At 45.7% G+C, this 27,510-nt stretch overlaps 1 protein-coding gene across 2 annotated transcripts; it reads left to right on the top strand.

Annotated features, from left to right (window-relative positions):
• Positions 1 to 2,819: 2,819 nt before the first annotated feature.
• MIGA2 (mitoguardin 2) lies at positions 2,820 to 26,429 on the top strand. 2 transcript variants are annotated; one of them, XM_020965594.2, is made up of 16 exons: positions 2,820 to 2,901; positions 6,867 to 7,119; positions 8,028 to 8,238; positions 8,810 to 8,922; positions 9,832 to 9,949; positions 10,769 to 10,905; positions 12,210 to 12,327; positions 13,279 to 13,379; positions 14,086 to 14,201; positions 17,313 to 17,385; positions 18,100 to 18,186; positions 18,550 to 18,648; positions 19,715 to 19,849; positions 20,403 to 20,456; positions 21,247 to 21,363; positions 22,604 to 26,429. In XM_020965594.2, the coding sequence occupies exons 2-16, from the start codon at positions 7,024 to 7,026 to the stop codon at positions 22,802 to 22,804; spliced, it is 1,776 nt and encodes a 591-aa protein (XP_020821253.1). In that variant the 5' UTR covers positions 2,820 to 2,901; positions 6,867 to 7,023; the 3' UTR covers positions 22,805 to 26,429. The 2 variants fall into 2 exon arrangements, with proteins under 2 accessions (XP_020821253.1, XP_020821254.1); XM_020965595.2 differs by lacking the exon at positions 2,820 to 2,901 and adding an exon at positions 2,908 to 3,041.
• Positions 26,430 to 27,510: the final 1,081 nt, after the last annotated feature.

Here is a 27,510-nt window from a genome sequence, read left to right as displayed (position 1 = left end):
TGCAATGGTGGAAAAGGAGAGATCCCACCCTCCCTGGAAGAGATGCTAGGAGAAAAACAAACAATCTCCCCTCCAGAGCTGCGTTCTTCCTCCACTGCTGTTCTTATTTACACTGCCTGAGGTCACCTACTCCTTGAAACTGCTTCCAGCTTCAACTATCTCCAAGTTGGCAAACTAGCTTTTAAAAAGATTCCCAGGGCATAGATGATCTTTGGCCAATAAGCTGTTCTCCAGTTATAGAGGAGAAAACTTCTTCACAGTTCATCGAGGGGAAACAACGTAGCTCAAGCCCTGCAGTTCCCTTAAGGTGTGAACACACCTGTGTTGTGTTGTATCAGTGACCCACTCCAGGGGTGATTCTATGTCTGGAGGGGCAAGGGAAGGGGAATTATTCATGAAGCCTCCTGATCAACTCAACTATCCACTTCAGTAAAATGGATCAGACTGTTTCAGAAGCCCTTTGCAATTCTGACTCGGTATGAAAATAACTACTGAAAGAATTTGGGATAAACCAGACTTTTCAACTGATTCTGGAAGAACAATTGGCCATTTTTCTTGGAGTTTTCCTTTGGGGTTGCTATTTGATGAAGGTTATGCAGGTCTGGCCCACAGTTCTGCAAGTGAGTAACTCTTTGTTCCCTGCCTTCTCTACCACCATGAATATTAATTTCCTGATATATATCTTTGGAGAATAAGAACACACTGCCCTTCCCTAGTTTTCCTCATTCTCTCTATAGACCAGGAAGCCATTTGGTTCCTGGTCTGGGGCTACACTGGGCGCTATGCTGAGGACGGGTGATAAGGGTAAGGTGAGATGAGAGTCATTATATGAGTCTATTTTATAAATCCATTCATTTTCTCCTGACTTCCCTTGGTGAAGGTGATGTGGTTTGGGGTTGCTTAGAACTCCGAAACATCAGGGTACAGGGCTGCGTTGGCCTGGAATGAATTCATCCACTCAAACCTTCTTCCAGTCTAGTGACATGCTTTATTGCAACACCTATAGACCCGCAGTGTTCCTGGTGAAGCCAAGGTTTATAGGGGGTGAGACTGATGCTTATATACAAAAGGGACAATGAAAGGATCTGCATGGGATTAGAGAGGTAAATAGATGTGAGTGGGCCAGGGGCAACAGTGAAAAGAATATCAAGCAGGCTAATTAGGTGATATTAATGGGATTAAGGAGTGGTCTATATGCAAATAGTCCGGGCTGGGCCAGTTGCTCAGGGTGGAGGAACCAGTGATCTGGGCTGCTGAAATGCATGGGAAAACTCTGGGCCTGGGTTGCTTTCAAAGACATGGTCTTTTCCTTTTAGGGTCCAGGTCCCACTACCCCATCAAACGGAATGATAAATCTTGTACTGCCTACAACACAGGGCTGTTGAGGGGAATTAAGTGAGATATTGGGAAGTGCTGCTATAGGAATATCAGCTTTTACTCTTATTATTGGCCTTGCCTGGGTTGGGGGAGCTTACTTCCAGAACAATCCTCATTTGTGTAGTGGGAACAACCCTAGACGTGGAGTCAGAGGCCCTTGGTTCCAATTCCAGATTGATCTCTAGCCAGCTATGTTGATGGGATTAGGATCTGGACCCCGGAAAGGAAAAACCCTGGACTTTCCCAAATGGCCAAATCTCTGGTGTTCCCCTGAGGCTATAATCCCATCAACTGGCCTTTCATCCTGGCTATGCCCAATCTCCCAATTCTGTTACCCTTAACCTAGCCTAGCCCTCCACTGTCTTACCTCCCTATGGCCCCTGGCCACTTCCCATCCTTAATCCTAGCTAGGCTCCTTCTCCCTAGGCCAGTGTGGTCCAGGTCCCTGGCATTCTATTACCTCACAGTCCCGGACAACTGCTTGACCACTCCTAGATCTCTCCCATGGTCTTTCTGTATATAAGGTCCATTTTGTCTCCATTAAGGTGCTCAGATTTCTAAAATCTAGTCACTGCTCAGATTCCTTAAGAGTCTGCCCAATATGACTAATGTCCTAATAAACATTGTCTTTGGCTTGGGTTGAATTCTTTCAAGCAGGACCAGAGTGTTGTGATTTTGGGGTCCCAAAATATCCCCTAAACCTAAACCTCAACAATGTTATGATGGGCAAATAAATCACTTAACCTCCTGAGCTCTGTTTCCCAGGTCATATATACTCATGGGCTTGAACACTGGACTGGCAAACATTATTAATTTTTACATGGCTTTATACTTTCTAAAATCTTTTCATAAAATTATCTTATTTGATCCTCTCAGCAGCCCTTTGAAGGAGTTAAAGGACAGAGTTACTATCCCCATTTAATAGACGAATAAACTGAGGCTAAGAGAGGGGAAGACTGACCAAGGTCACAGAGGAAAGTTACTGCAGAGCTGAGATAGGAACCAAGGTTTTCTGCTTTTTCTCCTCCATTTCTCTTTCGTGGTCCATGCCCACGATGCAAGTCAACTCTGGACTTCTAAACAAGCATTCCGTCGCCAGCTCTAAGCCAACATGGGGGAATCCCTTATTTCTACGTAGATAAGACTACTTACACCGCGGTTCTCTCCGGCTCCATCGTAGCCCCTTTAAGAGGAGCCCCACCTCTTCTCCGCCTAGCTTGTCAATCAATACCCTGTAGCTAATAGAAAATGAGAACAGCAAACGCTTCCCGCCTCTTAACCTTGGGGGCGGAAACCTTACAATTCAACCACACTACGGTAGTGGGCGGGTGGAGAGAAGGCGGGGCTAGAGAAGCCGGTTAATCTCCTCCTCTTCATTGGCTCACGACTGGAGAAATCGCTACTCTCATTGGTCTCAGTCGATGTCCATTAAGGCTGCAGGTCCCGCCCCGTCGGCAGGGCATCAGGGTTCGGCTGCGCTGCCGGGGAAGGAGACGCTGCCCTTCTGAAGCGATGGAGCTCCCGGTAAGGGCTGGGGGAGCTCGTCTCTGGGGCGCCCGTGCACCCCCCGCAGCCGCTTTTATTCTGAGCCGTGGTAGCGGCCGGACTCTGCGGGGCTGACCGGGCAGGATGCAACCACCGAGCTGCCGCGGGCATGGGTCCGGGTGAGAGGGGACGACGGATCCCGAGCCTGTCAGGAGGTTGGGGGGACCCGGGGCCTGGGAGCAGAGACCAGGGCCGGGATGGGGCTGAGGGAGAGCGCCCTGCCTGCCCTGCCACTGGGGGGCAGGAAGGGGGCGGCTGAAGGTGGGGGGGCTAGGCCCCAGGGGTGGGGCTCCCGGGAGTTGGGGAAGCTTGCAGGAGAGGAGGAGTGGGGAGGGCTGGGGGAGAGGTCTGCTCAAGGGTCCGGGGGGAACGACTGCTCAAGGTGGGGAGGCTTGCATGGGGGGAATGCGGGGGAGAGCCCTGCTCTGCGGGGGTCCGGGGACGATAGCTTAAGGCGGGAGTCTAGGGGCGGAGGGAGAGGCACCCTGGAGGTGGGGAGGCTTGCTGAGGTGGCGTGGAGGGCTGGGGCAGGAGGCTCACTGGAGGTGGTCAAGGATTTGGGAGGGGGTTGGCTCAAGGTGGGGGAGGATTGAGGTAGAGGCTCACAGGAGGAATTGAGGAAAGGGGTGCTGGGAAGTAGCTTTTGGGGGTGGCTAGGGGAGAGAGAGTTGGGAGGGGCGTGGCCCAAGGTCAGTATTAGGAGGAGGGTAGGTTTGTAGTAGGGGCGGGGCAGACGTTCTGCGAGGTAAATGGCGGGGATGTGTCTCTTAAGTGGAAGGTGGGGGCGGGGGGTGTGTGATGAGGAGGTTACGGGAAGAGTTCTTGGAAGAAGGATGAAGCTTGGAGTTGGGGGGAATTAAGTGTAATGGGGCTGGGGGAGGTATGGGGTAGGAATCTGGGGGAGAGCTATCTGAGATGAATGGCTTTGAGCAATGGTACATGGGCTAAGAGTATGTTAGGTGCCCTGGTATGGGGATGGGGAACAAGGCATGAGTAAAAAAATAACCTGGGAGGGACTGGCACTGTGCAGAATGGCACCCGGATGGGGAGGCTGTCATGGCAAAGGAAGTACTCCAGTCATAGATGACTGAGAAAAAAGGTGCCTGGCCTGAGACAGTTACTATAGACCTCTCTACTAAGACATCCTGCATCAGGATTTGGGATCTGGTGGGCCCATCCCCCAACTATTGGTTGTGCTGTCTATGAATTTAGTCATTGGAGAGCAACTTATAGCTCTCTAGATGCTAGTCTTGGGGTACAGTACTTGTGCCTCTAGATACTGGCTTTGATATGGGATATTCTGAGAGAATCAGGAGTACTCTGAGAGTGAATGAATGTAGTGTAGTGGAAAGGGCTTTGGATTTGGATTCAGAGTACTTGGTTTCATATGCACGATCCCCTAATTACTAGTTGTGTGACCCTGCACAAGTCATATCTTAGTTCCAACCTCAGTTTCCTCATCTGTGCAATGAAGTGCTTGGGCTCTGAATTACTTTCTAGCTCCAAATCTTTTCAGTAGTGTCCAGCTCCTAAATTTCCTTGTGGTAGGTGATAAGGTAGCCATCTCTTTTCCCAGCTTCCTGGTATTCACTATCTAATGCCTGGATCCTGCTTATGGACATTCAGGGCGAAAAAGCAGCTGTTTCCCTTTACTTGTCTAGTTTTCCCTTTTACACAGTCTACAGCTTAACACTCTTGTCACCTGACAGATGATATACCAGTTTTGGCCTTAGATGACCACTCAGGATCCAGTGGTCCTCCAAGAGTTGAGAGCTGTGATTTTTTTTTGTTTGGGGGTGGGGATAGGGGGAGGCTGGGCTATTGGAAGAAGGATCTGGAACCTCTGTGGGAATTTAGTGACCTCTTCTTCTGGTGCTGACCTGAAATAGTCCCATGGATGCTTTTAGTGGCTCTTTTAGTCCAAATTGCCTCAGCAGTCATGGGAATAACAACTCAGGTCTTAAGTACCTTGTTTTTATAATTATATACTCAGATAAGGAAGGGCCTTCTAGAGGTTATCCATCTCCGTCTATAACCTCTATTAGAAGAGTATTAGATTTGTAGTCTGGTTCAAATCCCTGATGTTACTTTCTAAACATTTGACCTTGACAAATCACTTAACCTTTCTGGGCCTCAGTTTTGTCATATGTAAAATGAGGGGATTGAATTAGATTTCTCAGCTACATCTCTAGATTTAAAGCTATTTTCCAGGTTTTGCAATTTTCCAGATAATTCAGGTAAAATATTTGCTTTTCCCTGAGCTATTTTTGTACTCATTCATACATTGTCTATACAGGAGCCAGACACATTCAGTTGTCTGGCACCTTTAACTTTGAGAGCCAGTGTCGAATAGTGGAAAGAATAATAACCTAATTTTATAAGATGTCATGGGGGTGGATCTAGAGTTGGAAGAGACCTAAGAGGCTATCTAGTCTAATCTTTTCATTTTACAGATAAACTTTGGTTCAAGAATTTTTAACTTGCCCAAGGTAACATAAATAGTAGGTTTCAGAGGTAAAATTTGAACTCAAGTCTTTTGACTCCAGAGCCCATGCTCTCTCCATTGCACCACCGTGCCTCCTACATTATATATGTTTTCTCACTTGGAATTGAGATTCATAGTAAGCCTTCAAGGTAGGTATTTACAAGTATTTTTATCCCCATTTTACAGATGTGGAGACTGAAACTCAGGTTAAATGACTTGCCCATGGTCACTCAGCTGGTAAATGTCAGAGATGGAATCCGAATCCCAGGGTTCTTGACACCAAGTGATCCATTACACTATGTGATTCTACTCCCTGTCTCAGCCCTTTGATGGAGTGATAGACTTCAAGTCAAGAGAGACCCTTGAACCTTGACCCTGACAGTGCCTAGCTAAGTGGCCCTGGGCAAGTCACTAAGCCTCTTGGGGCCTCCTCATCTGAATAATAACATCAATTTGTTCTTTGTGGAGAAAGTTCTTTTGTAGACCTTAATTGTTGTATAAGTTGGAATTATCAAGGTTAGCCGTTGGGCTGGTTCCTAAAATAGTCATGTGATAAAATGCCAGCAGTTTTTTAGTGCTTATAGCACAGTGCCTTGAATGGAATAAACAATTAATAAATCTTGTTGACTAACTGACAAAATGACTGGGTCATTATTTCCGAGAGCCCAATCACTAACATTTATCTCCCATTCACCTGAGATAAGTCATTATTTTCCCTTGATGGTAACATTTGGTCACCAGCCTGAGCACAGGCCCCTATCCTGGTGTTTATTATGCCTGCTCTGCTAGAGGGAGGTTGTTCCTTGTGATCAAAGGTCTCTATATATTTAAGAAGTCCTTGGTGGGGAGGGGGTAATATAAGTAGCTTTCTAAGAGGTAGTATAAGATCTCTGTGGATCCAGACTTGGTATATTGAAAATCCGATGTTAAACAAGCACCATGGTATAGCTTACAGGTCAGTGTCTCAGGAGGCCCTGCATCTTATAGGAGTCCTTACCATGCAGTTGGCTTTTAGGTTTGCAGATCACAGTTCTCCCTGGTCTGGTCTCATCTGGCTTAGGCCCTTCCTCCCACATCATTCCCTCCCTCCCAGGGGCCTTCTCTATCTAGGACAAACACTCTTTTCTCCCATGAAGCACAGTTTGGGGATTTACAAATGTTCTCTTTGCCTTAGCCCCGTAGTTCTTCCAGCCTAGTGTTTTGTATTAGATAGATGTATCAAAGAATGCTTCCCTTGCTTGGAGCTAGGGAGATTCTGAGAACTTTTTGGAAATCAGGAAATATGTCTAGAGGGGTTACTTCCTTAGCTTTCTCCCTGGCACAGAGTGCTGTACATGTAGCCCTTGTGCTAGTGGTGGTAGTGCCAAGGCTGTTCGGTGTTTGATCCCAAGAGAGAAAATTCTTTCTGTGTTAGTAGAACTTCAGGTGACTTGTCCTGACTCTTACATTGTCCTTGTAGCTCTGCAAAGGCACATTGGCATTGGAGTCTCCCTTTAGTAATGAGAGTGTGACTGTGGCCCTGTGGGCAGCGAGTTGAAGCATTCTTCCAAGCCTTTCCCATTGTGGGACTTGGGGTTCCCACTCTGGGGCACTCTCAGCTGCAGCTCTCACCCGGGATGGCTTTCCGAAGAACTGAAGGCATGTCCATGATCCAAGCTTTGGCCATGACGGTGGCAGAGATACCCGTGTTTCTCTACACGACCTTTGGACAGGTAAGAAGCAAAGTTTCTGATGTTTCTTTTTTCTACTATGTTTAGCTCCCAATATTCCATGAGCAGTAGGCACAGAGGACCAGAGCCATCTTCTTCCCTCGTAAGTCTGTCTTAGTATGGAGGTAGCAAATAGGATTATAAAGAACTGGAAAAAAAAAAGAATTGGAAGGGAAGGGACCTGAGAGGCCATCAAGTCCAACTCTCTTATTTTACAGATGAGGAAAACTGAGGCGTGGAGTGGTTAAGTGATTTGCCCAGGGCCACACAGGTTGTTAAGTATCTTAGGCAGGATTCGAACTTGGGTTTTTCTGACCCTAGCTACTAAACTCTGATAACTCCTGCCTAGCAAAGCTTCTGTGGCAATGGAAAGAACAGTGGATTAAGATTTGAGAGCCTTGGATAGTTTCTAGCTCTGCTACTTAGCACGTGTGTGATTTAGAAAAGGTCGCTTTAAGCCTCAGTTTTCTCCTCAATTAAATAGGGATAATATTTGCCTTGCTAACTCCATTACAATATAGTGAGGATCAAGTGAATTGTGAAAACATTTTGAAAAGAGTGAAATGCTAATCAAAATATGAAGCGTTGGCATTTTTGATATTAGTTAATGAAGATGGAAGAATTCTAGCCCAACCCTATGAATGAGATCCTGTCTAGTACCATTTTGACTTCCTGAATTCCTCTTCTTGTTAATTAGTTAGCATTTATAAGAATCTTCAACATAATTCTAAAATTGAATGATATTTACTTCTAGAGAGATTGTTGAGTTCCTTTCTAGAAGTGGATGCCGTTCAATAGTGGGATTAAGGGTTGGGAGAGTAGTTCCTCTGATAGTTCAGATCCCTGTCTGGGAAGATGTAGTCCTGGTGGAGTTTTTCATTGAACTCTTTCTTCCCTACTTCTGGGGGCAGTCAGCATTTTCTCAGCTACGACTATCTCCGGGCCTGCGAAAGGTGCTCTTTGCTACAGCACTAGGGACAGTGGCCTTGGCTTTGGCTGCCCATCAACTGAAGCGGCGTCGGCAACGGAAGAAACAGATTGCCCCTGAGAAAGGAGGTGGGAAGCCTGGAACTGTTCCTATTCCAATCTTCATGGCCAGAAGGGTTCCATCGGTGAAGAAAGGTTGGTTTTGGGTGCTGGAAGCCAAGGTACCCTGGCACCCCAAGAAAGGTTGTGGTCTGTGTGGCAAATGTCCAACTGGGTTGAGGTAGAGCTTGAAAGAAATAACCATGGCTGGGTTTCAAATATCTGGGCTGCCTGGAGATAGAAAAGGATTTGTTCTGTAAAACTTGGACTTTTATCTCCTTTTATTAAGGGGATTTGTTCTGTGAAGTTTGGATTCAGTCAAAGGGCCACACCCAAGGACCTAGAAGGCCACATGTGGCCTCAAGGCCACAGGTTCCCTACCCCTGAGAGCATATAGTATCACATGGAAGGAAGTCATAGAAGACTAGAAAGGTAAATTGTGGGGGCTCAGATGTCAAGCACATGCATTTAAACTTAGGAGGCAGTAGGGAGTCACTGAAGATTTTTGAGTAGAGAAGTAACATGGCCAGCTCAGTCCATAAAGGAAGATTAACTGGGCAGACATAAAAAGATTGAAAGGGTAGTGGGGCTGGGGGAGAAAGAAGGGAAGAATAGGGAGATTTTCAATTTCTGGTGTCAACTTTTCCTGCCATTTTGTATTACACAGGCTGTTCCAGCCGAAGGGTCCAGAGTCCCAGCAGCAAGAGCAATGACACCCTGAGTGGTATTTCCTCTATTGAACCCAGCAAACACTCAAGCTCGTCTCACAGCCTGGCCTCGGTGAGGACTCCTCTTGAACATTCTAGCTCCATCTCGGGCGTACATGGGCATTTGAGATCAGGAAGCTAAGTGACATAGTGGTGCGGCCCAGGGGTACTGCCTTGGCTTTGGACTGAGTCAGGCTGACCAGAGGTGGTGGCTGAATGGCATTGATCTCTTTGGCCTTTTAATTAAAACAAGCTTGTATGTTCAGACCCATGTTAGTCACTGTGAAAAATAAAAGAACGGGAGAAGTTCCTTATAGTTTACAATCTAGATGGGGAAATAGAGACCAGTCAGATGTTAAACTAGGTTCTGTCAGTGTAGTTCAAACTGTGGAATTACAGAGAATGGAGTGGATTGTGATTGCCAGGGAAGGTAGTAAAGGTGAGACTTCAGCTGGACTTCCAAGGAGGAAAGAGGAGAAGGGGAGACGTAAGCTGTTTGGAGGAAAAAGCATAAGCAAAGGCACAGACACAAGAGTGAAAGACGAGTGTTACTGTGGCAGAGTCCATGGATAGGTAGTGGCCAGATTGTGGAGGACCTTGAACATCAGAATGAAGAATTTACCAACACCTCGTAGAGTATCCAGCCTAGCTCTTTTTACTTCTCTAACACTATTTGGGAAGCAGGTGATAAGAAGTTGGGTTCTGGTGATCTGCGTTGTGTTGAAGATGGGCCATGTGTTAACTGTGCGTATGTTGGATGATACTAACACCTTGTCTGGAAGCTTTTAAAAATGTGCAGACTTTTGTTCTCTAACAGTTGAGAGTATCATAAAACAAAACCCTGCTGTACTTTGGGTACAGGTATTTGTTGGGTGGAAGTCATGGATCTGGGTCAGATCCTTACCTTAAAAGGCCTAGAAGGTTTTAGGTCTTTAGACTGAGTGTTCTACTTTTGGATTTTCTTCCGCTTATTGGAGATTAGATGGTGGCAGTGAACTCCTCTAGCCCAACAGCTGCATCCTCAGGGCCCTGGGATACTAGAGTAACTGAAGAGTCAGGGGCTGCTGGTGATGCAAATGCAGAGAACCTCTACATTCAAGGTATGGAATAAACTTTTCCTCTCGGTCTTCTCTCCCTCCCCTCCCCCTACAACTTGTCTTGAGGCCCTATCATGTCTTTCTGGGTGGTAGCTCCTCTCCCATCCTTGGATTTGGTGATATCCCTGGTGGTACTTATCTTTGACTGGAGACCTTCCCATTCTTTTGTGGGAAAGAGAAGTGAGGTCATTCTCCAAACCAGTGGGCTCTTCCCCCTGATGGTGCAAATGCTCCTCGTTTTTTTTGTTGTTAGGCTCATTTAGTACCTTATAATACAGACCTGGAGTTCACTTCTCTGTACCCATACCTTTCGTTCCATATTTTCTTCCTTTTTTTTTTTTTAAAAGACAATTGGGTTTAAGTGACTTGCCCAGGGTCACACAGCTAGTAAGTGCCAAGTGTTTGGTCTGAGGCTGGATTTGAACTCAGCTGGTCCTGACTTCAGGGCCAGTGCTCTATCCACTCTGCCACCTAGCTGCCCCCATACTATATTTCCTACCAATGTCAGGATAGAAGGGAATAAGGCAACAATGGATATGGAGTTAGAAATAGATTTTTAAGATTAGGTTCCACCTAAAAATGACATTTCCGGGACCATATTAGATGCAAAGCCAGGAACAATCTGTAACATTGTCTTTTGGAAACATTTATCTGGATTTATTGTTCCGAAGAATCAGTGGGGATTAGTTTGTTGGAGACCAGAAGAGGAGGGAAGATCCTCATCTTGACCCCCAGTGGAGTTGTTGAAGTGAGTAGCGTTTCCCTGGGTCCAGTTGGTCTGTGAGCGGAGGGTAAAGCAACTACTTCCTCTTGTTCCCACAGGAATGGAGCTGTTTGAGGAAGCATTGCAGAAATGGGAGCAGGCCTTGAGTATTGGACAGAGGGGAGACAGTACTAGCACCCCCACACTCTGGGACAATCTCAAGAGTCCAGAGACCATCTCTGAGGTGCTCTCAGAGGTAGGTGCTGTTTTTACCCTCAGAGAGGGGGAGAGCCTATGGTGATGATAGGAACTGGAAGAGCTCTTTCTATCTCTCAAATATTGAGCGGTAGGCAGAAATGACTAAGTTGTCTTTGTGTGTGACAAGGATACAACTGACTCAGTAGCCACTGGGTATGTACTTTGTTTTGCTTCTTCTGGACCACAACTAGATTGGTGCTTGTCCATCTGTTCTTTCACTGGGTCTACTTGTGATCAAAGACACATCTGTGAGCAGCTGGTTTGGGGTCGATCTGTGACTATGGAACAGCAAAATATCTGATCTGATTGAGAGAGATTCCATGACCTTGGCCTCATTATCATGGGGTTCCAAGCCAGGAGTTTTTAAAGCCCGAGAATCCTTCTATTCACCAAGAAATTTGCAGAATTTTGCATAAGTTGAAAAGTTTTGCTGTTTATTTTATAATATTCCTCTCCATAACACTGGGGAGTAAATGCAACATTATAACGTTTGCATTAAATGTAAGATTGTAATTGGGAGACAAGAAAAGATGGTACTAAATTTAGAAATTTCAAATATGAAAAATGTAAAACACCTTAACCTAGCAAACTTCTACAGAGCTCTCTTCTGCAAATCAGTTTGACATGTCTTGCTACAGGCCTGCTCATTGTCTCCCAGTCTGTGGTTTTGTACCCACCTTATCCTTTGCATTTGTTTCCCTTTTCCTAGGCAGTATCACTTATGAGGCCTTTAATCTACATCCTGGTCATTTACAAATACAGAAAGCTGAGGCCAGGGTTGCCAGCCTCTGCAACCCCTCTATGGCTGCATCAACTCTTAGGGGCTTGTGTGGGACCAAGCCTAGTGAACTCTTCCTCATCCTTTCTAAATCCCACTTTGAACTGAAAAGGTTATCAAACCACTTGGCTTAAATCTGAGAAGCTATGGTTGAAACCAAGAGCTTTATGATCGACTCACTCCTGACTCTTTATGGCAGATAAATTATCTCTGCAGAGGAAGCACTGGCCGGAATTTTCAGTTAGGTCGCCCTTGATGCAACGTGCCAGGGAGGCATGTTTCAGATAGGCTGCATTGCCTGAATCTATCCCTGCTCCAGTAGTGAAAATCACCCTTCCCACAATCCTTGGAGTCCACTGCTGAAAGCCCAGGACATCTTGGAATGTTGCTTCTTTTAGCTTCCCCTTGGTATTTCTGGAACTTTAGGTGGGTGAGGAAACTTAAGACGGTCTTCCTCTCCATTGTACCCTGGTCCTGGGTGCCTGATGGGGAACAAGTTAATGTTGGATTGTTTTTGTTTAAAGCCAGAGTCCCAGAAAAAAGAGTTTGCTGAAAAGCTAGAATCTCTACTACACCGGGCATACCACCTCCAGGAGGAGTTTGGCTCCACATTTCCATCAGATAGTATGCTCTTGGACCTAGGTGAGTTGGAGTAGAGATCTTTGGGTAAGGGGTAATTGGGCAAGGTTTGGTGATTTGTGAACAGACCTTGTGTTCTTGATCCTTTTCCTCCACTCTACTTGGGCCTATTGCTCCCATAATCATTCTTTCTCTCTGATCTCCAAATTGTCTTTTCAGGGGGTAGTATGAAGCATAGAATGTTAGCACTGGAAGGGACCTTGAGATGAGAACTAAGCTGCTCTTTTTACAGGGGTGGAAACTGAGTCCCAGAGAAGGGAAGGAACTTGGCCAAAATCCCATAGGTAGATAATAAACGAATCAGAACTAGAAGCCAACTCCTATTCATTAAAGCACTGAAAGTCTTGGGCTGAGTGGTCTTGCTCTGACACTCACCGTCCCCATTTCTTCCCTGGAGACTTGATATAGAGCTCCTTCAGTGTTGGCTAAAAGGGTCTGTTGGTGGTGGTATTATGGCCATTTGGAGCTTCTATCTGTTTTTTTATTATTTTCACTTTCTCCTTTTCTTCCTTTCTCTTTTTCCTTCCTTCCTTCCTTCTTTCTCCTTCCTTTTTCTCTTCCTCCCTGCCTCCCTTCTTTCCTTCCTTTCTTTCTCTCTTTCTCTTTGGCAGCCAGACTATGTGCAGCTAGAGCCTGTGCTGACTTATATTATCTTTTTGGCCTGATGGAATGAATAATAATAGCCTGCGTTTATATAGGGCTTTAAAGGTTATAAACTATTTCATATACATCATATTTGCATTATTGCATTTATTAAGCACTTATTCTATACAAGGCAAGGAGACAAAAACAAAGCATTTCCTTTCCCCTTGGTATATTATACTGGGGGGAAACTTGTGTGAAGTTAAGACAAGATGAAATATATACATTGTGGTGGTTCTTTAAGTGATCATGAAGAAAAGTTCCTGAATCCAAGAAACTTTGGCTGATTTCATCTCTCACCCTTTTCTCTAGAGAGGACACTCATGTTGCCTCTGACAGAAGGTTCACTGAGGCTTCAGGAAGATGATGAGGGCAGTCTTTCCTCTGAAGATTCTTTCTTCTCTGCTGCAGAGGTGACTTGAGGGCATTGCCCAATATAGGAGAAGCTAGGGTATGGGCTGGGGGTATCTTTTCCCACTGTTGATGCTTTTCAGCTAGAATAGGGTTAAGAATGGTGGCTGGGGCATCTTCTGGTATGTCTGACTCGATCATGTTACAGATGAGGAAACTGAGACCCAGACAGGGAAAGGGATTTACACAAGATCACACAGTGAGTCAGTCGAAGAACCAAGATTACAATTTATATCCTGACTCAAAATCTTATAAAAGTGAATATTGAAAACTATCTTTACATGAAATTGGTCAAAAATAAAATACTGTTAAGTGGAAAAAAACAATAACATTAACAGTTTATAGTCTGATTCTCAGTCTGGTGCTCCTCCTACTATGGGAAAGAGCTTGGGAATTTGGCAGTGGTATGTGTTCATTTGACATAATGATTGGTTATTTTAAGTGATTCCTTTCTCTAATTGTTTGTATCTAGATTTATGTTAACAAATATAACTGGGGGGAAAAAACCAAGTGTAACTGGTTTTATTTAAAAAAGAAAACCATCCTGTCACAAACATAAGACCAATTTGATCAGTCATCCGAGCAGGGCTCTTTTGTATTTCCCATCCTTCCCAGACTAGGGCTAGTCATATAATAGGTGCAAATAGTAATTTTTTGGGGGAATGATCAATCCTGAATTTTTCTCCTTTGTCTTTTTACCTCCCGAAGCTGTTTGACTCCCTGCAGGTAGGAGATCTGCCTTTTCAGCTCTCCAGGCCAGCTGCAGCATATGAGGAGGCCTTGCAACTGGTGAAAGAGGGGAAGGTTCTCTGTCGGACACTCCGGTAAGAGGCCTAGCTTCCCAACTGGCACACTTCCCAGTTGATGGAAAATGGAAACTGGGATGGGGACAGGTTTGGGAACTTATTTCAGGCATTTGTCTTCAGTACCTCCAACAGTGATGAGACCCTGCTAAGTATTAGCAAAAATGGAGTCATCTCTGCTCTCCAGGAGCCTGATAGTCTCATGAGCCTCAGGGTAGCTAGAAGACTGAACACTTCACAAGTATTCCTTTTGAGCCTAACAACCAACCAGCAGCCTTATGAGATTAGGCACTCCTTTTACGGAAAAGGAAACTGAACCTCAGAGGCTGAGGAACTTGCCCACGGGCCCACGTCAAGTGTCAGTTGTGGGATCCAAACCCAGGCTTTCTTGACTATAAGCCTGTTACTCCATCCACCACGCCGTGCTGCCTCTCCAATTTCACCGGGTCACAAGATTCAGAGCATCCTTAGATGTATCATCTAGTCAGACTTCCTCGTTTTACAAACTAGAAAACTGAGGAGGAGGAAGATTAAGTGGCTTTCCCACCCCTCTGATCTGTTGAAATAAGATTGCTGCAATGGGTGACTGAAGGGGTCAGGGTGTAGAGTTTGAAGCTGATGAAACTGATGAATAAGAACGCAGTGGGAAAAAAAAGAGAAAGAAAAGGAAAGAGAAGGGGAAAAAATCTGATTTAGTTGGATCCATAAAGACTAATAGATGACACATTGAGTGTGTGCAGAAGGTTTTAATTTGGGAAAAGAATTACATACATGTGCTGTGTAAACTCCTTTTTAAATATGAATTCCTGGTCAGGACAGAAATAGCACTTTTGGATCATTGAAGGAGAGGCTTGTAGGCCATTGCATGAACCTAGTGTTCTCTACAGGAGTTTTCCGGGGTTCTGTGCATTGCTTTGTAAACAGAACCAGATTTTTGTGGCAGGAATTCATGGTTATTCTAACTAAGTTTATGGTTCAAGTCCTTTCTCTTTTTCTCTTCATCTTTTTTCATATAACCTCGTCTTTACTCTGTGGTAGTGCCTTTGTTCATTTTTTTACCATTGTTCTTGAAGAGATGAAAGGGATAAAACATCTAAACATTACTTTTATTATAAATTTTTCTATCAACAGAAGCAGTTAAATAAACAAAAAGGGGGGGGGAGTAAGATACCCGAACTGCTTAGTCTTTAACAAGGCAGAAATAAATGAATTAATACACAGTAAAGAAGCAAATAAAATGCTCTTATACTGTTTTCCCTTCTAGGCCTATACCTTTGGCCCTATTTTCCTTCTTTCTTTTTTCATTCTGTAGGTTAGCAATAGTTCTGGTTCTGCTGATTTCCCTTCACATCACCTCATTAAGGTCTTTTGACATTTCATTGTAATATTTTATATTTATCATTTTTTGTGGCACCATTATTGAATAAAACAAATTTGAATTAAAAAACATTTAAAAAATATTCACCACAAATAAATCAAGGATTTCATCAGCATGGATATGAATATCCTTTCAGCCAATGCAGGTCACAGACTCTTTGTGATTTAGTGGATGACCATGGCTGAAAATCAGTGAGATGATTGGTGATCATCTAGAAAGGAAAGGAGGGATTACAAGACTCAGTCTGGCTTCAGCAATGATCAACCATTCCCAGTGAAATCATCTGGCTTTCACGTATAGTCTTTGCTGGACCGCTAAACCAGAAGACCAAAAGAATGTTGTAGGTATAGCTTACCTTATCTAGCAAAGCACTTGGTCCAGTGCCTCGTGCGATTCTTAGACACCTAGACAAGGTGAAGAAATATGGACTAGATAGTAGTACAGTCAGATGGGTTTGGAAGTGGTTGAATTGCTAGATGCAAAGTAGAGCCATTTTCAAGTATTTGAGGGACCGTCAAGTGGAAGAAGTGGGTTTGGTTGTGTTCTTTTGGACCTCAAAGGGCAGGTTCAGGAGCAACAGGTAGAAGTTGCAAAAAGAAACAAGTTTAGGCTTGATATCAGGAAAAACTTGCTAGCAGTTGTGCAGAAGTGCCATCTTAAGAGGTGAGCTCTCCCCTATTAGAATTTTTTTTTAGGCAATTGGGGTTAAGTGGCTTGCGCAGGGTCACACAGCTAGTAAGTGTCAAGTATTTGGTCTAAGGCCGAATTTGAACTCAGTTCCTCCTGACTCCAGGGCCAGTGCTCTATCCACTGGGCCACCTAGCTGCCCTTCCCATTACAGTTCTTTAAACAAAAAATGGATGGGTACTTGTCTGGTATGTTAGCAGGAGTGGGTTTCCTTTCAGGTACAGATTGGTCCAGATTCCATCGAGATCCCTTCCAGCTCTACAATTTGGTGCTTCTGGGCCAGATGGCTTCCTGGCCGCTTAGTGGAGGGTTGGCTACAGCTTGTACCTCTGTGGTCATACCGGTGGACTTTGGGGTTATGTTGACCTGATGAGGTGTTGGAGAACTCAGTGGGGGCTCATAGTAAAATGTATTATAAAATATTGTCATTTTTAGTAATTATTTTTCAGGAAGCTTGGCACAGTAGCTAGAGAGGAAAGGAAGACCTGGGTTCATGTCTCACCTCTGACACATCCTGTGTGACCCTGAGAAGTCATTGAGCCTCTAGGCATCTCTCTAAGTCTATAGATTGCGGGGAAGGCTCTGACCTGCATTGGAAGAGGGAGTTTTCTTTTCCAGGTTTTCATTATACCAGTGAAATCACAGGTCTATTTATCTATACATGTGTATACATTTATATACATACATACATATATACATATAAATATTTTTCCTTTCAAAGAGATCTCATTTTAGGAGTGTGGCCTGTGTTCAGGGACAGTCTCAAGTCATTCATACATCCATTCAGTCCATCCACAGACCAGAGAAGACCAAGAAGATGCCCTGTCCTGGCTGACTCACAATTGTAATCATTGCCCTGAAAGAAAGCTCAGAGTTCCCAAGCCTGCCCCCTCCTCAGTTGGGGAAGCTGCGCTTCAGAGGGGAAGCTGCCTGTCCAAGGTCAAAAGGTCTGGCAGCAGTAGAGCCAGGATGAGAATCTCCAAGGCTCCTAACACCTAATAGTCCCAGCCAATTGCCTTCTCTGGCTTGGAGACTGATGTTGTCGTCCTCTTTGTTTTCTTCTCTAGGACAGGACTTCTGGGTTGCTACAGTGATCAGGACTTCTTAGCTAAACTACACTGTGTCCGGCAGGCCTTCCAGGTGGGTGGGAGCCTAGGAAACTAGGAAATGGTGTTGCGTGGGCTGGGGTGGGGGTGGGGGGCGGCGGCGGGACGGAACAGGATGAGGTACTTTTTCCTTGTGTCCCAAGTTACCCTTTCACTTTGTGTGGGGTCATCACCATCCACTATTCAAATAACTTTGCTGCCCACAGGACTTGCTTTGGCCCCAGCTTTTTCATTACCTTTGCCCATTTCTCCAGTGGGAGCATTCTCCCAGTCTGTCCATTGGAGTATATGGACCCAAGGACCTAGCATCTGGTATATTGTTCAAATAGATGCATAGATGGGGAGTGCTTAATGACGGCCCTATTTATGTGCCAGGGCTGGTGCTTTGAATTCTCATGATCCTGACAAAACAAGGTGCTCCCTCCTCTTAAGGAGCTGGTGTTATCTTGGGGGAGACCAAACATGGAGGGGTATTGGTGGGTGGGTATACTGGTCTGGCGGCCAAGCAGCCAATGCAGAGATCCTGTAGGCCGGAAAGGGAGCGCTTCTCTGGCCTTTTCCTTGATGTGTTAGTTTCAGGCAGAGTCCTCAGTCACTGAGTTGAACTCAGGGTAGAGTGTTCCAGGGGACCAGCCAGCCAGTGTGGTAGAGGCAGAGCAGGCCGGAGAGGGAGTAGGAAGTAGAGAATGCCTTTAGGAGTTCTTGGATAATATCATTCCATTGAATCCCTCCACTCTTCACTCCTTAGGGACTTCTGCAAGATGAAAGTAACCAGCTGTTCTTTGGGGAGGTTGGGAAACAAATGGTGACGGGCCTGATGACCAAAGCTGAAAAGGTAGAATGCTGATCTGTTGTTGGGTGCTGGGTGGGCAGGGTGACTTGTGGGCTTTGAACATCGTGGCTGCCCTCCAAGTTTTTAGACTCTGGAGGATCTTGCTTCTTCAGCCTCTTCCTGGGAGTCACAAAGCCCAAATTCTACTCCTGGCTGGGCCACTAACAACCATAACTAATGTCCTAGTGGCTCTTGCCATTCCTTCCATTCTCACTTTGCTTCCCCGGGAGGTTGCTTGTACCTGCTCCTAGGGAATGCCACTCAGCGTTTTGGCCTTTGCTGCTCACCGTACTTCTTATCTCCAGGGGAGGACCCTGAAGTCTTCCCTGCTAGCAAGATGAACTCATGTTCCTTTTCCCTTTTTAGAATCCAAAGGGCTTCTTGGAGAGCTATGAGGAGATGTTGAATTATGCCCTGAGACCAGAGACCTGGCCCACCACACAGCTGGAGTTGGAGGGGCGGGGGGTGAGTTGACCTCAGATGCCGGGGCACTTGCATGACTTTGTGACAGTCCTAGTGTATTGTTAGCATCTACCTTCTTAGAGTCTTGTCCCATTTCCCAGAACCCCTTAGTGGGGAGGGAGAATGTTGGGTAATACTTGATTCCTTTCAATTTCCAGGAGCTTCCCATAGGCCCCACTGCTGCCAGGGGACTAAGAGGCCTCCAAAATGGGTGGGATTGAATTAGGGTGGCAGGGGAGGAGAAAGGGGTCCTTTCTCTGTCCCCAAGGTCCAGTCTGAGGTCCCTGGCTACAGGAATGGAAGCTGAGGATCCCCAAGACTGGGCTCCCATGGCCCCTACCACTCAGGGCCTTCAGGAATTGGGGCACAACATGCCTGGGGTTCCTTCACCATCCAGGGCCCCAAACATGAAGCTGATGGCTTGTTGGTGAGCCCTTAGGGCTGGGCTCAGTGAATCATAGGATCACAGGATTATAGTTGGGTTGCCTCTCAATAGCCCTGAGAAGTTGGGGTGGGATGGTTTTGACCCTTCTCGTTGGGGCTCTTTCAGGTATCCTCTTATCTTCCCAAGCTGGCAGGGGGCCAGGGCAGCATGGACAACTCTGTCAGGGCTTCTTCCCAGAAATAGATACTGTAGGAGTTGTGGTAGTTTATGGGGAGCCATACGTTTATAATCCCAGGTCTGTCTCAGTCAGGAGAAATCAGACCATTCCTTCCAGATGACCCTTGGAGAGGGTCATCTTGACTTTTAAAACAAAAGTAGGCCTGCTTCTGAAGCTGACCAGCTCTGGCAGGAGGGATCTCTTTATGAAAAGTAGTATAATGCTGTACTAGGAATTAGGAGAACTGGGTTCTGGTCTTGATTCTGCCATTAATTATCTGTGAGCCTCAGTTTCTCCATCTGTAAAATGAGGAGGTTTGGACTCAATGAACTCTGAGATCCCTGAAGCTTGTAATATTATCTCTGTTATCTCTCCTGAACTGAAATGTCACTTTCTCCAGGGGAGAAAGGATCAAGAGGGTCCTTAGGCAGTCCCAGCCCCCTCATTGCCTGGCTCCTTCCTGCCAGGTGGTATGCATGAGTTTCTTTGACATCGTGCTGGATTTCATACTCATGGATGCCTTTGAGGACCTGGAGAACCCCCCCTCCTCTGTGCTTGCTGTCTTGCGAAATCGCTGGCTCTCCGACAGCTTCAAGGAAACGGTAAGTCTCCCTGCAGCTCTTGTCTGTGTTCCCCTCCCTTACCCTTACCTCCAGTTTCGACTAGCTTCCTCACACGTGAGACTTAACCTGCTACTTGGATCCTAGAGACACAGGATACTTCTCTTACTATCTCCTTCATTGTAGCTGGAGTCCTGGAGTAATGCTGTCTAGAAGGAACAGATAAGGACTTGGAGAGAATGTAAAGGGCTGGCAGCCAGAGAGAGGAAATTGAGAGAGATGCAGGGAAACTCAAAAACTGCTAAACATTGGGGTCAACTCCTGAGCCTTCCGCTTAACTGAGGTGGAAGCCTGGTATAATGGAAAGAGTGCTGGTACTGGAGTTGGTCCTCCAATACCTACTGCTTGGATGACATTGGGCCTAGCATTGAATGTCCTCATCTGTAAAAGGAGGTTGGAGATGCATGGCCTCTGAGGGCCTTTCCAGCTTCTAGGTCTATGATCCCAGTGGAGGTAGTTTGTCTCTTTGTAGGGGTGGGGTATGGTGGGGATAGGCTGAGGCTACCCTGAGTGTGGCAATTTTTATCTTATCTAGGCTCTGGCCACTGCCTGCTGGTCGGTTCTGAAAGCCAAGAGGAGGCTTCTGATGGTGAGTAAGGTCCAGTGAGCACATTGGCCCCAATACACCATTTCTTCACAAGAGATTCAGATTAAACCACAAGCTTGCACTGAATATTTACTCTGTGCCCAGGATCTCAGTGAGTGCTTCTGAAAGAGAAGTAGAAGAGTTAGTCTTTGCCTTCAAGATGTTTACAGTCTGTAAGAGGAGATGCTAATTCAAGAACAGTAGAGGGCAGTATACAATCATGTGTGTGGTATAGACAGTAAATGCTGTAGGAGCAGAGAGAAGGGGGAGATTATTGAGGGCAGCTGTAGTCAGGGAGGCTTCAGGACTTGAGCTGGGCCCTGAAGGATGGTTAGATTTTGGACAATGAATTGAGGCATTCCTGGCAGCGTTCTCAGTGTGAGTGAAGGCCCTCCATCTGGGTGTAGGGTGATTCCCTTTGTGCTGAGTGCTGGAGATACAGACAAAGCAAAGTGATCCCTATTCTCTAGGAGCTTACATTCCTTTGGGGGACACTAAACACAAAGGGGGTTAAGGGGGAGATACATGACATACATAATTCATGGGTCATTGCTTCCTCTTTCCCAGGGAAAGCAATGCCACTCTAGACTGTTTTCACTTGTTCCAGGCAGGTGACCACTTATTACTACTTTGGTTTGTGGCACCCTTTGCCTTTCTGGACTATTCAGCTGGTTCATAAATGGGCTAGTAGCTTGATTTGGAACCAGGAGGTAGCTGGCTACAGAGCAGTGAATGGCTTCTGACTGGCTCTTTGAGTGGCCCACCTGATGTCATCTCCCTTCTCTGAATGCAGGTGCCTGATGGCTTCATCTCCCATTTCTACTCCGTATCGGAGCATGTTAGCCCCGTTCTTGCCTTTGGCTTCCTAGGACCCAAGCCACAGCTGGCTGAAGTCTGCACTTTTTTCAAGGTAAGATGAATTTATAAGTTTCTGTTTGGCTAGGGAGGGAGCTGTGTTCTTGTTGCAGGTTATTGGTAAATGGGAGGGCTCTTGGCTCCATTTCCTTTCCTCTCCCACTCCCATCTGTCTAGGGTTCCCTATGAAGAAATCAAACTGGATATTTTCTTTCTCCCTTGGTGATACTTTTATAACCAAGTTGTTCCAGACAGGGAGGGCTGATGGTAGGATGGCAGCTGCCTCCGGAAGCTTCCAAAAAGGGGATAAGGAGCTGTGCTGATCGTTTGCTCCTCTTTTGAGAGTAATGTACATTGGTTGCTCTGCTGCTCTCAGGGTTAGTCATGCTGATAGACAGGCACCCTGTAGCTCTAAATGCTATATTCCTGTAATGGAGATAGGGTCTTTCTTCCTTCCTCTCCTACTCTAGCTAAGGAAAAGAGGAATAATCCATATTTCTTGACAACCTTCTCACATGTCCAGCCTTGTGCTAAACACTTTAAAGCATACAAATTTGATCTGGTCTCTGCCTTTTAGGAGCTTACACCCTAGTTGATAGAAAACATTAGCAAACCATACAAGACAAAATATAACCAAGAACTAGGTTGGGTGGGACAAACAGCCCAAGAGGGCAGAAGAGGGGGAGATCACTGGAAGGCAGGGAGGGTTTAATGTAGGCACTGGGATTTGAGCTGGGCCTTGAAGGATGAGTAGGATCTGGATAGGACAGTAAGAGCAAGGAGGAATCAGACCTTTTAAACTTAGAGAAGTACTTTAGAAATACTCTGTCCAGTTCTCACATTTTATAGTTGAAGAAACTGAAACCCCAAGAAATGAAATGATGGCCCAGCATCAGATTGGGGATAGTCAGCAATGGCATTATCCAGCCAGAATGAGGAGCATGAGCAGCGGCCCGGAGACAGGAGTGAGCCCGATGGGCTGCCGGGACGGTGAGGTGGCCAGCCTCACTGAGAGCAGGGGTGGCCTAGGATGGGTGATGACCCTGCTCCAAAGCCCGCCTCAGATACTGACCTATCTCTGCGAGTCCCGAACCTCCCAGAGCTCAGCTTCCTTGTCACACAATGGGGACGATGATATTATAGTACCTGCTTTACTGGGGTGTTACAGGATAAGTGTTTTGCAATCCTTTGAAGGGCTATGTGAATATGCTGTTATTGTTGGAGGACTGGGTCTGTTGGTGGGAGTCAGATTGTGGGGAAACGGAAATTCACAGCCCCTTTCCTTCCTTCCCTAGCATCAGATTGTATACTACCTGAAGGACATGTTTGACCTGGACAACGTGCGCTACACCACTGTGCAGTCGCTATCAGAGGACATCCTTCAATTGTCTCGCCGACGCAGTGAGATCTTGTTGGGTTACCTGGGAACGGAGCCTGTCCGTGAGATGAACGGGATGTTGCCCCATGAAAATGGACCCCTGGGGGAGCTTCATTAACCACCACACTGCCCTGAGGAGGGCTGACTCTTCTCCTCTGTCATTCTCCCTTATGGCAATGGGTGCTTGCTCTCTCCTGAGTGACATGAGTAGCTGCGGCTTAGCCCAGCCCCTGGCTTCACTTGGTCCTTCTGCTCGTCCTCCGTGGAGGGATCTGGCGAGCCAGTGTCTTGGACCAGTCGATTGCTTTCTCTTTTCCCTTGCATTGGAATTCCAGGCCTCAGATCTCAGTTCAGAAGGACCAATTTGTGATACCCCTTTCCTCCCCTCCTGTTTGTCCCTATATGTCATAAAGTGGCAGTTCCCTGGCCAGGAAGCTAACATGTCTCTCCTCAGGAACCAGCTGGCAATGCCTTGCTTGTGAGGTTGGCAGTAAAGGTCAGCACAGGTGTCTGTGCATCACTGGGTGGGCTTAGACGTGCAGCTGGGATGATGTGCCTTGTGACGTGAGGCAGGGAGGCTAGGGACAAGTGAGCTTGGGAGGCTGAGAATGATGAAGGCTCTCTGCTCCACCCCCTTCAGACTGGCTCTGCCATCGGCCAAATCTGAGAGGATGCAGTGCTCTGGCATGTGCCATTAGGTGTGATGGTGTGAAAGTGATGGAGGGAGGAAGGCTGTGAAGTAGAATGAGGGGTGAGAGCAGGAAGGAGAGTCACATGGGACAGCGAGAAGAAAGGAAAAGACCCAAGGGGGAGGGGGGAAAGGGTGGTGGAGGTGGAGTGCTAACATTTAGCAGCCCCTTAGGTTGCTTCAGAGACATCATTTGATGTGGAATCACTGGCTCTGGGACACCGAGACCAAGAAGCAGGTTTGCTGAGTCCAGAGCCTGATTTCTTTAGGGATGTGGGGCCATGGGATTAAAAAGGGTCCTCTGCTGCTGTGAGAGAGAGAGAGAGAGAGAGAGAGTATGAGAGAGAATGAGTGAGTTTAAGGAGGGGCGGGGAAAGTGAATGAGTATTGGGAGCTCAGTACAGAGGCTCCTGGGAAATCTGGGCCAAGTCCAGACTGGGATTGCTGCTGCTTCCATTACTAAGGTGCTGCAGGCTAGGGAGGAAGGAGCAAACGCAGGTTTAGTCTGTCATGAGGGAACTTCAGGTCCTCTCAGGTTCCCAGGAATCTGTACTGGCCCAGACAGAAATAAGAGTAGTGACAATTAACTGTGGTAAAATAAGAATGAGAAACAGTATAGTAGAGTGGAGAGAGCCAGCCTCATAGTCAGAAAAACTGGGGTTGCCGTCCTGCTGTGTGGGTATGGCCCTGGGTGAGGCACTAAACCTCTCAGGGCCCTGGGCAGTTTTCTAGGACTTTCACTTGTGGGCCAGAGCTCCTCTGTTGGGAATGAAGGATGCTTCCTAACCATGTATAAAATGTTGGGTGGGGTGTCCTGGGAAGGGAGGAAGGGGTCATGCAGCCCAGTGAGCATGGGCGAAGGACACAGCTGCATCAGAAATCTGATGGGCTGTTTCTTCTTTCCCTGGTCTTTGGGCTCCTTTCCTATCTCACCCACAGAAATAGTTTCAGAAGAGCTTGGAAACACAAGTGGCTGAGAGGGTGACAAAAAACTGCATAGAGGGAACCTGGGAGAAGAGAGTAGAGGGAGATAAGAAGAGTTACAGAAAGCTAGAGCTGGAAAGAGACAAGAGATCATTGAATCCAGCTCTTTCATTTAATAGCCAAGGAAACTGAGGCCCAAGAAGTGAAGTGACTTGGCTCAGAGTTGTACAGCCACTTGGTGGCAGAGCTGAGACTTCAATTTAGATGTTCTGATTCTAGATACAACCATCTTTATTATGCCATAGATCTTTGGTCTGCTGACCAGAGTAAAAAAGGTTATTTAGAGTTTGCCAAATATATAGCAACACTCTGTCCTCTCCTTCCAGCAAGAAGGAAGCAGCCCTGAGGACAGTCTTTTTTCTATGCTTTATTATATTGTGTGGGTGTTGAGTTGAAGGTCCATAGCCTCCTAGCATTCACCTAGAAAGATCCCTTGCGCATTTATTGGGTGTGTTGCTTGGAATGTTCCTTAGCTGATGGACTTGGACCTTGATCTGCAGAGTTTTATTCCCTTTCAAATGGCACAAGCCCACTTGTACTCATCGTATTGACCTTAGTGTTCCAGCTCCTCCTAACCACCAAAGCCAGCCCACTAGCTTTGTCTGTGCCGAGGCAGGTGAATGTCTGCCAGCGTGAGGAATAGGGGCGCGGTATTTGGATGAAATTCATAATGTTAGCCAATGGGTAGAGTTTAACCAGTACCAAAAAATGCAGCCACTCTTCCTTCACCTGCCAACCATACTTCTCTGAAGAATTCAAACATCATTTCAAGAGCCTTGTTTCACCATCATTTCCCTCACTAAAGATTATGATGTTATGCCATCTCCACCACCAGAGACTGCTGAAACTCCCCCTGGAAAGAGTGGGCAAAAAGCCCTTTGGTGTCTTGAAGTGCTGTAGAGGCCAATCCCCTCAAAGCAGAAGGAGCTGCATTTTTAACTCCTAGAAACTCCTTTCCCAGCACCTGACAGTTGATTCCCTCCTGGGGAAGTCAAGTCATCACTACCAAACCTAGGGCTTTTGTGCTCTGGTCCTTGCTCTCTGTGTCACATCCCTCAGCACTCTGTCCGACCAGCACTTTTACTATGATTGGTCAAGCACTGGGGTTGGGTGGGGCACAGGGCCAATGTATGCAAGAAAAGATGATAGGTAAATGACAAGTTTCCCTCTATCCTTGTTTTTCTTGGGAAGCTTTTAAACAGATGTATTTCCCAGAACTTTTTATTCAACCAGTGAGCAAAGCAAATACTCTTTCAATGTAGTCTAAGTTTAGAGAGCTGTATTTGGTATTCCAGCCAACACAGTTGGCCAGTGTAGATAAGTTATGTTAGCATTTCTCTAAATTATCCTCCTTTTCAAGAGTTTCTATCTTAGCTCTGCAGACTCACAATACTCACAGTGATTACAGCATTGGGCCTGAGCAGGACTTTTTGAAAATTGCCTTAAAAGGGGGGAGAAAAGTTGAATTGTCCCTTGAATTGAGAAGCTTTAAAAAGTTGATTTTTGGATGTTTGAGATTTCTTAAAATCTCAAGAACTATCTTTTTTGGGAGAAGGGTCCCGAGTCGAATTTTAAGGAGATTAGAAAGATTGAAATGAGATTTTATAAAATGTATACATTTGCCTTCCTGGTAGATTTTATTATTTGCCTGTTACTTCTCTGAGCCACCCATCTTGCCCAGACTTCTAGAAGATAAGAACCCTGACCATTCCAGCAATTCATAGCTCTTTTGATTGTAAAGTTGCCTCTGTGGACATTAGCTTGAAGAACCAGTCCCCTGGGAGAGCAGTATACTTTGCAGGTGGAGGCAGTCTTCCCTTAATCTCCATTCCTCAGACGTGCTCTTTGTTGTCACTCTCACACAATCATTGAATGTAATATTGAATGTAATCTTGTGCTTGATTCCATCCCCCTTTGCTTCCCTCTCTGATCTCATAAAGGTGTCATTTCTCTTGATTTTTGTTTGTTTACATATCCATGAACTGCCTCTGACTCTGATTTGCAGCTTTTACCTTTTGTATGGTAGATGGAGTGTGTTGACTGAAGTCAAATAAAAAAAATTTTAAAAACATTTCTTTCACTCCCACCCTGGTGCTTTGTGGACCTGTGTGTGATTCTCTTTTGGTAGGAGCTAAGAGGGCACCATCTCCTTCAGGATTAGAGTAGTTTCTGAAGGGAAACAAAAGAGTTACTAAGTCACTTGGGAAGTGTATTCCTTGTTTCACTGGCAGGTGGCAAGAAGTCCATGGGCCACTTCTTTAGATTGACTTGAGTGGTATCTGGTATGCAGAACTCAAAAATCTGATCTGGGCCAAGCTTTGGTATTAATGTCTTGTTACTTATTTCATGAGGGCACTTTGTCACTGCCATTAGGGATTTAATAAGTGTTTTTAATTATCCTTTGCCTTAAAATTATAGAATGTGGAAAGGACTAGAGATCATCTGGTCCATGGGTTCTTAACCTGGATAGATATCAGGGGATCAATGAACTTAGATGGGAAAAAAAAATTACATCTTCATTGTTACTGATTTAATCAAATAGCATTACCTTCAATTAAATCAAAAAACAACATTCTGAGAGGGGTACAAAGCCTTCACCATTAGCATTTCTGTAAACTATCCTCCTTTTCAAGAGTTTCTATCCTAGCTCTGCAGACTCACATCACTCATAGTGATTACAGCATTGGGCTTGAGCAGGACTTTTTAAAAATTGCCTTAAAAAGGGGGTGGGGGGAGAAAAGTTGGATTGTCTCTTAAATTGAGACAGCTTTAAAAAGTTGATTTTGGGGTGTTTGGGATTTCTTAAAATCTCAGGAACTGTCTTTTTGAGAGAAAGATTCTGAGTTAAATTTTAAGGAGAATAGAAAGATTAGAATGAGATTTTATAAACATTTATAAGGGGTCCATGACAAAAAAAATAAACCTCTGCTCTAGTCCAACCCCTTTATTATGCAAATGTGTCGCTAGAGAGGGACAGTGTTTTACTTTAAATCATACAGCTGATAAGTTGCAGAACTGGAACTAGAATCTAGATCCTTGGCTCCCAATCCTATGCTCTTTCGACTCTACTAGGCTGCCTCTTTTATGTTTTAATTTTTTCCTATCGTTGTAATTGCATTAGATCTTAAAGTATCTACCCTCTATGTCCAGTC

This window comes from Phascolarctos cinereus, unplaced genomic scaffold, assembly GCF_003287225.1.
Source record: "Phascolarctos cinereus isolate Bilbo 61053 unplaced genomic scaffold, phaCin_HiC Scaffold_2;HRSCAF=192, whole genome shotgun sequence".
Taxonomy (NCBI): Eukaryota; Metazoa; Chordata; class Mammalia; order Diprotodontia; family Phascolarctidae; genus Phascolarctos; species Phascolarctos cinereus.
The sequence above is the reverse complement of the archived record's forward strand: the minus strand, read 5'-3'. Positions and strand labels throughout refer to the sequence as shown.

Coding starts and splice junctions, on each gene's coding strand:
- MIGA2 (XM_020965594.2), top strand. CDS start 7,024: ATGGCTTTCCGAAGAACTGAAGGCATGTCCATGATCCAAGCTTTGGCC. Junction 7,120..8,027: donor TCTACACGACCTTTGGACAG/GTAAGAAGCAAA, acceptor TTCTGGGGGCAG/TCAGCATTTTCTCAGCTACG. Junction 8,923..9,831: donor CGTCTCACAGCCTGGCCTCG/GTGAGGACTCCT, acceptor ATTGGAGATTAG/ATGGTGGCAGTGAACTCCTC.